General features: G+C 37.1%; 2 protein-coding genes and 1 long non-coding RNA gene across 5 annotated transcripts; 1 reads left to right on the top strand and 2 right to left on the bottom strand.

Moving 5' to 3' along the window:
* Positions 1 to 546: 546 nt before the first annotated feature.
* On the bottom strand, positions 547 to 4032 carry LOC111809359 (uncharacterized). The gene is made up of 4 exons (XR_015423094.1): positions 3924 to 4032; positions 1658 to 1799; positions 1005 to 1072; positions 547 to 937 (listed from the first exon to the last, which is right to left on the bottom strand). It is a non-coding gene; the product is annotated as an uncharacterized LOC111809359 (long non-coding RNA).
* A 2642-nt stretch (positions 4033 to 6674) lies between these two features.
* Positions 6675 to 8796, bottom strand: LOC111803850 (uncharacterized). Of its 3 annotated transcripts, none has more exons than XM_087128845.1 (3): positions 8665 to 8796; positions 8284 to 8523; positions 6675 to 6875 (listed from the first exon to the last, which is right to left on the bottom strand). In XM_087128845.1, the coding sequence occupies exons 1-2, from the start codon at positions 8720 to 8722 to the stop codon at positions 8288 to 8290; spliced, it is 294 nt and encodes a 97-aa protein (XP_086984971.1). In that variant the 5' UTR covers positions 8723 to 8796; the 3' UTR covers positions 6675 to 6875; positions 8284 to 8287. The 3 variants fall into 3 exon arrangements, with proteins under 3 accessions (XP_086984971.1, XP_086984968.1, XP_086984966.1); XM_087128842.1 differs by lacking the exon at positions 6675 to 6875 and adding an exon at positions 7926 to 8130; XM_087128840.1 differs by lacking the exon at positions 6675 to 6875 and having other exon boundaries at positions 7926 to 8523.
* Positions 7065 to 7749, top strand: LOC111803828 (uncharacterized). The gene has a single exon (XM_023688412.2). It carries the CDS (start codon positions 7361 to 7363, stop codon positions 7571 to 7573), a length of 213 nt encoding a protein of 70 aa, XP_023544180.1. The 5' UTR covers positions 7065 to 7360; the 3' UTR covers positions 7574 to 7749.
* Positions 8797 to 9297: the final 501 nt, after the last annotated feature.

The raw sequence follows: 9297 nt of genomic DNA, 5'->3' as shown, positions 1-9297 counted from the left end.
AAAGAAAAAATAAAAAAGAGTGGCAGTAATCCCCAGTGCATCAGCACACACAAGATGATAATGAGCCCATGATTCCCAGTTTGCCACGTGGTTCCAGATGATTGCAGATCTCCCAAGCCGACCTGTCTGGTGATGATGTGTACCAATTCGAACACCACTGCCACGGGTACGGTTTGGTGTAAAACCGGCATATTGTGGACCCCACTCATAGGGTGTGAGCTGGCTACTGTGACGATGACGTGAAAGAGACGGTTCGAACCCATTTACACCTTTTTGGAGGATATTTTTAATATTTATATTCTCAATTTGGTTAGACAGCGATCCTCCTAAAGATATTTTCCTTCTTCCCTTTTTTCTCTTTTAAATCTTTTAACTCCATTTTCATAATTTGGATAATTCATAAATTATCATCTCAAAGTTAATAGGAGAATATAAGTATAGGACTCATAACAATTGGAGCGTTTGTAAAAGTTAATATTAAATATTTAAAATTTTAAAATTAGTATTTAAAAATATAATTCTCAAAACACTTCCTTTCCATCCATAGGAATAGAATCAGCTGCTGGATTTGGAATATAGTTATAGAAGAATGTTAGGGTATGGGAATGTGGGCTACTTGCCAAACGGGTAAAGAATAAAAATGGAAATTGACTCGCTCTACACTTAAAAAACTTGTTCAAAGAGTACAATATCTACTAGCAGTGGGGTTGGACTATTACAAATGGTCTCAGAGCCAGCTATTGGGCAATGTGCTAGCGAAGAGGTTGAGCCTCGAAGGGAGTAGACACGAGGCGGTGTGCAAGCAAGGACGTTGGGCCCCAAAAGGTGGTGGATTGGGGGGTCCCACATCGATTGAAAAAAGGAACGAGTGCCGGCGAGAACGTTGGGCCTCAAAGGGAGTGGATTGTGAAATCCTGCATCGGTTGGGGAGGAGAGCCTGGAAAAGAAAGCCCAAATAAGACAATATTTGCTAGCAATAAGCTTGGACTGTTATAATCTCTCACCATCGTTTAATCTCTTCACCATCGTTGGGGCATGTAGCGACTCACAAAAGCAAGAAAAAAGCCCCATGCTGAAAATTTAAAGCAAAAGCAAAAGATTTCATCAGAATGAGAAGAATTCAGACAAAGAAGTAATGCAATGGCAATCTAATTGTGGAAGTCAAGAAGCCCATCATACTTCTGAATGAATCTTGTTGAAAGAGAAGAGAGTGAACAAAATTTTCAAAATCCAACAAAAGTTTGGCAAAGCATTTATGAACAGAAATGGAAGAATCAAGAACAAAGAACAAAGAACAAAGAACAAAGTAGCAAGTAGCAGCAGGAAATAATACTTCTTCCATTAGTAAAGAAAGTAATGGAAGCGTTCTTGAGCGAAATGTAAGGAGCAGAATGATATTGAGGATGGGATTGAAAAGTCCTTCATCCCCATCTTTTGGCTTGGAACCTTGTCCTTCCCCTACATACTTTTGTTACAAGTAAGGAGGGAAGATAGATAGCAGCAAAAATTGGTGATATGTGTGGAAAGGAAAGACCGCACAGCTCTATGAAATTAAAGGAGCCTAGCCTTAGCAATGTTTCTTATAATCATATTTCAGTAATATTGTATACTAGTTTTAAAATATTAATCCCAACTTGCGAACAAAAATGGACCATACCTCTCTTGAATTTGAAAGACAATGCCAACTCTCTCTCAGGGGTTAGCTGTTGAGAAGACTGACTCACATGGTTTGCCATCTTTATCATACTTTCGGACATAAATGGAACCTGAAGTTGGTTCGCTCAGACCTGCAAGAGAAGCTAAAGAAGAAAGGGAAGAAATATTAACGTACTTGTAAAGAACACATCAACAAATAAGTAAATAAAAAGAAAATGTGTGAGATCACACGTTAGTTGAAGAGGGGAACGAAACATTCCTTATAAGAGTGTGGAAACTTCGCCCTACTAGATGCATTTTAAAACTTTCAGGAGAATCCTAGAAGGGCTGCCCAAACAGGACAATATCTGCTAGCGGTGAGCTTGAGTTGTTACAAATGTTATCAGAGTCTATCACTGGACGATGCGAGGCATTGATCAGAGTAGAGCTAGAAATTCTCCATAGTAGACGCGTTTTAAAATCGTGAGGCTAATGGCGATATGTAACGGGCCAAAAAGGACAATAATTAACCTGCAAAGTTTTTCCACAAGTCATGGTCGGAGTAGGACTAGACTCTTTCCATAGTAGTAGATGCGTTTTAAAACCGTGAGGCTAACGGCAATATGTAATGGACAAAAGAGGACAAGAATTAACCAGCAAAGTTTTTTCACTTCCACTTGGTCCAAGAATTAACTCAAAACTCCAAAAATCAACAGACGAGGAAAGTAACGTGGGAAAGATAATTAAGTATATGTGTGTGCTATAAACTGAGAATAAATCTTAAGGAAGAAGTCCAGGTTAGAAATATGTTAACAAAATGGAGGATAGACAAGTCCTTCATAAGTGCCTTGATGGTTGATTGGGGTCAGTCAGGCTGAAATGCTTTGTGTAGTCTCCAGAAAATTTAGGGCTTATGTAAAGTCCCACGTCCGTTGAAGCTTCTCTTATAAGAGTGTGGAAACTTCTACCTAACAGACGCATTTTAAAATCGTAAGGTTGATAGTGATACATAACGGGCCAAAACATACAATATCTGCTAGCGGTGGTCTCAGGCTATTACAAATGGTATCAGAGTCGGACATTGGACAGTAAGCCAACGAAGACGTTGGGCCTCCAAGAGGGTGGACTATGAAGTCCCACATTGGTTGGAGAGGGGAACAAAACGTCCCTTATAAGAGTGTAAAAACTTCTCCTTAACAAACGTGTTCTAAAACCGTGAGGCTGACGGCAATACGTAATGGGCTAAAACAGACAATATCTACTAGCAGTGGCCTTGGGCTATGAAAATGTCTCTAATTACATTTCATCATTCTAAACAACACCCCTGAATTTTTTTTCTACATTCCCTGGCTATCGGACCAATCACAAACCCATAATACAACTCGACTCAAGATTGAAGAATGTCTACTACGAAGTATAGCACATTGCCTTCCTCTCACTATATATGGTCAGCACAATTAGTTAGATTAAAAAGATGGTAAGGGGTTGAAGTGATATGTTAAATCAAACCCTCCTCCCCTCAGATCCTAGTCAAAATTCATCCATGAAGCAATAAATTGTAACCAACCCTCCCCCCAAGTTGAAATTCACCCATGTTGCAGCCGAGCTTGCCGCTAGAAACCAAGCCATTAACAAGCAAAGCAGAAGAGTGAATCCTTTGTCATGCTATATTACACAAACATACACTGTACACTGTGTAACAGCCCAAACACACCCCACCACATAGTACATAGTGTCCTCTTTGGACTTTCCCCTTCAAGCTTTCCCTTAAGGTTTTTAAAACACATCGGCTAGAGAGAGGTTTCCACACATTTATAAAGAATGTTTCGTTTCCCTATCCAAACGATGTAGGATCTCACAATCCACCTCTTTAGAGCCCAGCGTCTTGCTAGCACTCGATATCAGAGCTTGAACCCCTAACCTTACAAGAGTCCGGAATAGACTTGGTAACCTAATCAAGTTTCACAGTAACATCCACATTCCACCAAATTGCACTACCACCGGATTCAATAAGATATAACCCATCAAAATAAACTCGATGAGGCGCAAGATTGAAAGAAGTTATAACGAAATGAAATAGGTCAATCTTGATTACGTCAACTAGAATAGAAAAGGCTATGGTAGAAACGTTAAATTAAGCTAAATTTAAAGAACAGCAACAGAGATAGCTGCTAAAATGGTAACAAATCCAGGCAAGGAAAGAGTTGAGAGACTGTAACTAATCAATGGCTTGAGTTCGGAAAAGAAGATAAGGAGAAATTGAAAGGAATCTGTAGTTCATTCTATACCTTAAGGAGTCGCGTGCAGCTACAACTTCGAACCACATACAAAGCTCGCCATGGCATCCAGACGACGAACCAACCTAATTGGGCTTAATCCCCTTCCCAAACATCAAATTATTTCAATAAAATAATTATATATAAAAAAAAAAATTCAAAAATATATTTATCATTAAATTTTAAATCAAAAGCGTTGAAATTTTATGATATTTTATGATTAATTAATTTTGTAACCTAGTAGATATTATTTACTTTCCACCTATTATTCATCTTCACGATTTTAAAAAACATCTACTAACAAGAGGTTTCCACGCCTTTACCAATAATGTTTTGTTCCCACTCTCTAATTCATAGGGGATCTCACAATCCACCCCTTGGGTCTCGCTAGCACACTATCCAGTGTCGGGCTCTAATATCATTTGTAAAAGCTAAAGCCCACTGCTAGGAGATATTGTCTGTTTTAACCTGTTACGTATCGTCGTCAATCTCACAGTTTAAAAACGTGTCTACAAAAGAGAGGTCTTCACACCCTTACAAGAAATGCTTTGTTCCCCTCTGACTTATAGGATCTCACAATCCACCCCTGGGTCTCATTGGCACACCACCCAGTGTCAGACTCTAATATCATTTGTAACACCTAAAGCCCACCACCAGCAGATATTGTCCGCTTTGACCTGTTACGTATCGTCGTTAGTTTCACAGTTTTAAAATGCATCGACAAAGGAGAGGTGAAATGTTTCTTTTCTCTCCAACCGACGCGAGATCTCACATATTTTTATTAATCCCACTTTTAAAAGACCAATCGTTCAACTATTGTGCGGAATGCAGAGGAAATGAATAGAGTTGTAAGAGGTAGAAGAAAGAAAGTCTTTTTGTTTGTTGAAAAAGAGCATAGATTCTCCAAACAACAAATATTAATCAAGAGATTACAGCTAATCTTTCATTTTGATACAATCATTATGCATTAATCTATATTCCATTAATGTAAAAACTGTAATTAACTCTATATTGGGTCTTTTAAAAGTATAAAAAAAACCAAGCTTTTCTTCCATATCTTACCAATCTAGCTTTTGAAGAACATTAATCTTTGAATATTATGCTTTAGATATTTGTTTTCTCCCTCGGTGGGTCTCCACCAGAATACAGTAAAAATTCTCTCATATCCATCTCCAATCTGTTCATGAGACAGATAACATTAAAATATCACATGATGGTTTGTATATAAATACCCCATTCCTCACTTGGAACACAAAATATCAAGAAAACAAACAATGGATTCAAGGTGTAGATCAGCAAGACCCCTTGTGCCCCATGGAGAAGCTATGGCGAGCAGCAGAAACACGAAGCCAACGGGGACATCGTTGAATGCATCGTCGTGTTCGTGTCATGTTTCGTTTATGGTTCATCACCAAGAGAGGGCGAAGATGGCTTCGTCGAACCAAAGGGTTGTTCATGAGGCCATGAACGTTCACGAGGCTAAGTTTTGGAACGGTTATGGCGTTGTTGTCGACGAACATATCGATCGGAAGGCTGCTATGTACATATCGTCTGTGCAAGAACGGTTTAGACTTGAGGGGTTGATCAGCTGAAGAAGCAACTTTGTTGCATGATATGGTGTAGAGGGTCAATAAAAGTATCTTTTTGGTTGCAAGCATTTGTAGATACTTATATAGGTTTGTAACTGTGTTTAAAAATGATCTATGTATAACCTTTAGTTGATCTTTATCTAAATATTAAATATGTATATATTAATTACTTCAAAATTTAGGCTCAATTATTGAAATTTTACTCAGATTCTATACTCTTTGTTTCTTATTATAAAATGTAATAATAAGGTGGATGTACGAGAGGAGAAGCTAAGAATGAGGAATCATTTTGATTAATATTATGAGCTTCGACTTGACCGCCATTTTGAATAATATTCTCTTAAGATATTTATATGTGCTCTTAAAGATTTATTTTTTATTTTTTAAAAGTTTTTTAAAAGTTAAGATGGACCAAACTTTGAAGAATTATTTTTGTAGCTTCGGTTCAGAGTATAAGCTTCATGAAAATGTAATTTTTCATTTCCAACAAATCAAATATCTATTATGGAATTCGATATTTATATGTATGGAATTATTAAGTACTTCTAAGTTAAGAAACTACACCTTTTTTTATACCTTAGTGATTAAGAAATTTAGTACAGTTGTTCACTCTTTTCCTTTTCCTTTATTCTTTTTTAAGAAACTTAGGTTATTTTCACAAAATTTTAGTTTTTTCAATATTCATTATTACTTTTTCATGACATATTCATGTTTTTATAATTTCTTATATGTTCAAATTATTAAATTTAAAGCTATTGATTTATTGTATTTATTAAAATTAACCCAATAAGTAATAAAGGAATAAGAGATTCAAATCTTATAGTAAATTTATGAAAAATAAATAAATTCATGTGTTTTCTGTTATCAGTACAAAAAACAAGAGAAATGCAAGGGTGCCGCTAAAAAGAAAATAAAAAGAGACAGAAAAGGAAAGAAAATAAATTTTGTAAGTTTGAACAAAGAGTTCGTTCAAAAAAACAATTTTGTGGTCCAATTCAACTGAAATTTTAACAATATGTTTACAATTCAATAGGTTTCAATCAAAATGCTAGAGATTTTCTTAGGACTAGTTCTTATTTTCATAAAAAAAAATGAAAAGAAAAAATATGTTCGAGAATAATTTTAAAATGACTAAAATCAACATGGTCATTACCTGATTTAATCACTTCTAAACTGGCTAAAACAAATGCTCGTTTCTTTATTTAATTGGTACCCCTCTTTAAAAGAGAGGAGTGATGATGATTGCCTGTAGAGGTGAAGAAAATAATAGACCAATTCGTTAGTAACAAATCTAAAAGGCAAAGCACAGATATTCTCTATATTACCCAACCAAAGTGTGTGCAGTCCAATCTGTCTGCTGAAATCATATTCATTCCTGCATCATGGTACAATGAATTCCACAAGCTTTAATCGTCTTTATGACAATCCTTCCAAAACCTTTGCTGTAAAGAAACAATTAAAACAACAAAGCATTCTCAATACTCTAAGCATTATAACCCGCCTTTACACTTCGCCCACACATCCATTTTCTTTAAACAAAACACCCTCCACCTTCCTCACACATCTCTAAAGCAAGAAATAAAGTGCAGTTCAATACAGATCCTTTTCTTTCCATCTTCATAAAGCAGATCCACTGCCTTCGACTCATCAACATGACTTTCCCTTGCTTATAAACCGTTTTCTCTTCTTTCTCCCCAAGTTTGGCATCCCCTAAGCTCCTTCTTTGCTAAGCAAATCAACAAGCTCGTTCACCCTTATAACCCCTCTTTTCTTTTCACCTACTTCTAACCTTCAATTCTCTCTAAAGAACTTGAAGAAGAACTCCACTACTTCAGAACACTCCTCCTCTTGTAGATTGAGATGAGTGCAGATTGGGGACCGGTCGTCGTGGCGGTGGCGCTGTTCATTGTCCTGTCGCCAGGGTTGCTTTTTCAGTTGCCGGCGAGAATCAGGGTGGTGGAGTTTGGGAATATGAATACCAGTGGGATTGCCATTTTGGTGCACGCTATCATTTTCTTCTGCATACTCACCATATTGGTCATCGCTATCGGTATTCACATACACGTTAACTGACTTTCAATCATCTGCTTTGGCTACCTTCAGCAGATGAATTGCTTCCTTTTGTTTTCTCTTTCTCTAGGACTTAGCATATTTCTCTCTGTTCTGCTCCATTTTCCTGTTCTCTTTTTCCCTTTGAACAACACCTTTCTATATTGTAATCTGCTAAATGTAAACTATAATTTCAATTCTTTTTGGGGGGTTGATAAAGAAGGTAAGCTTCTGTAAATACTCTCACGGTAATTCCTTGAATATCTTGAGCAAAATTCTTCCCTATTTCCTAACTAATCGATAATATCCTTTACTAGCCTGCTTTTACCATGGAACAAACCAAATTTGAACAAAATTTTAGCCAGACTGTCCGCACTAGGACGAATATCTTGTACTTGAGATGCGTTGAATTTATTAAATCGAAGAACAAAGAGAGACAAAAAAGAAGATTCTCCATGAGATAGAGCAGCTACAGAGACCAGCGTTCGATGCAATTAGATCTATACTAGCAATGGAAACCAAAGGCGTAAGTAAAACGAAATAAACATACAGAATGCCTTCTATCTCTTCCGAGTCTTCGACTACAGAAATCGCAAATACAAACAGATCAAACAAGATCCGCATCAAACAGAAATACAACAACACACAAGGCTCAAACACCACTAGAAATGCAGCAGCTTCAGTTCGTAAGAATCACGAATGAAAGCGGAAGAAGGACGAGAAGAAGAGGTTACCGGATCATCCAGAGTAGATGTGGACATGAAGAGCGAGAATGAAGACGGCGTAGAGGATGAAGAAGATGAGAGTATGAATGACTACAGCTTTACCGTTAGTCTTCATACTCCCGAACTCAAACTGCCGATTATTCCCCGGGAACTGGAACAGAAGCCCTGGCGAGAGAAGCACGAACAGAACAACTCCGATCACCACTGGCGCCCAATCCGACATCGTGTCAGAGATATCGTAATAATTTACTAAACCAAAAGAAAAAAAATCAAAAGAGGAACTCAAAGTAGCAGAGAGCTTTGGCGAAAAAAGCGAGAGAAAAAGTGGCTTTGCAGAAACGCGATGAAGATGATGAAGAAGAAGAGAAATGGAATTCAACAGAGTTTCACCTTTTCCTTTCCCTCTCTCTCTTCCCGCATCGAAACGAGAAATAACGCTTTGCTTCATGATTCGAAAATTATGGGAATCCGAGAAGTTGTTGTTAATTACGAGAATGACACTAGCTTAGTGGCAATGCTTACTGAACTAAGGAAGTTTATTGTCTGCAGGCGGTAGTAGCTAATTACTTTGTAATCGTTCATGAGAGCCCATAAGTTAAGTGCTAAATGGGCCCAGTGGGCCATGTTTGGATGACGACGTGGGCCAGACCATGGACGGGCTCGGCGGTCGAATAAGCGGGAAGGGAAAAAGGGGGAGGTCGGGAAACAGTGGTGGATTTACGTGCAATATGCTCTCGCTTTTTTTATTCCTTTTTTTTTTTTTTACCAATAATTGTATTAAAAAAAAAAAGAATTGAATTGAAAAATGGTTGATATAAATAATATAAAAACAAAATAATAACGGTCGAAAAATTAGCGATATTACCATTTATATCTTTTTTTCTAAATAGTACACAAATTTATTTCATTCATAATATGAGTTCATATTTATTTCTACTTGAGAACGGACCAATATGGATATAAATTCGAGTCTGTTTGGTTTCTCTAGAATTTTATGTAATGGGTTATTTTTCAGAAAAAATT

Source organism: Cucurbita pepo, chromosome 1 (assembly GCF_057944985.1).
Source record: "Cucurbita pepo subsp. pepo isolate OVF chromosome 1, ASM5794498v1, whole genome shotgun sequence".
Classification (NCBI taxonomy): domain Eukaryota; kingdom Viridiplantae; phylum Streptophyta; class Magnoliopsida; order Cucurbitales; family Cucurbitaceae; genus Cucurbita; species Cucurbita pepo.
This window is presented reverse-complemented; position numbering and strand designations above follow the sequence as displayed.

Coding starts and splice junctions, on each gene's coding strand:
- LOC111803828 (XM_023688412.2), top strand. CDS start 7,361: ATGAGTGCAGATTGGGGACCGGTCGTCGTGGCGGTGGCGCTGTTCATT.
- LOC111803850 (XM_087128845.1), bottom strand. CDS start 8,722: ATGAAGCAAAGCGTTATTTCTCGTTTCGATGCGGGAAGAGAGAGAGGG. Junction 8,524..8,664: donor AGAGAGAGGGAAAGGAAAAG/GTGAAACTCTGT, acceptor CTTTTGGTTTAG/TAAATTATTACGATATCTCT.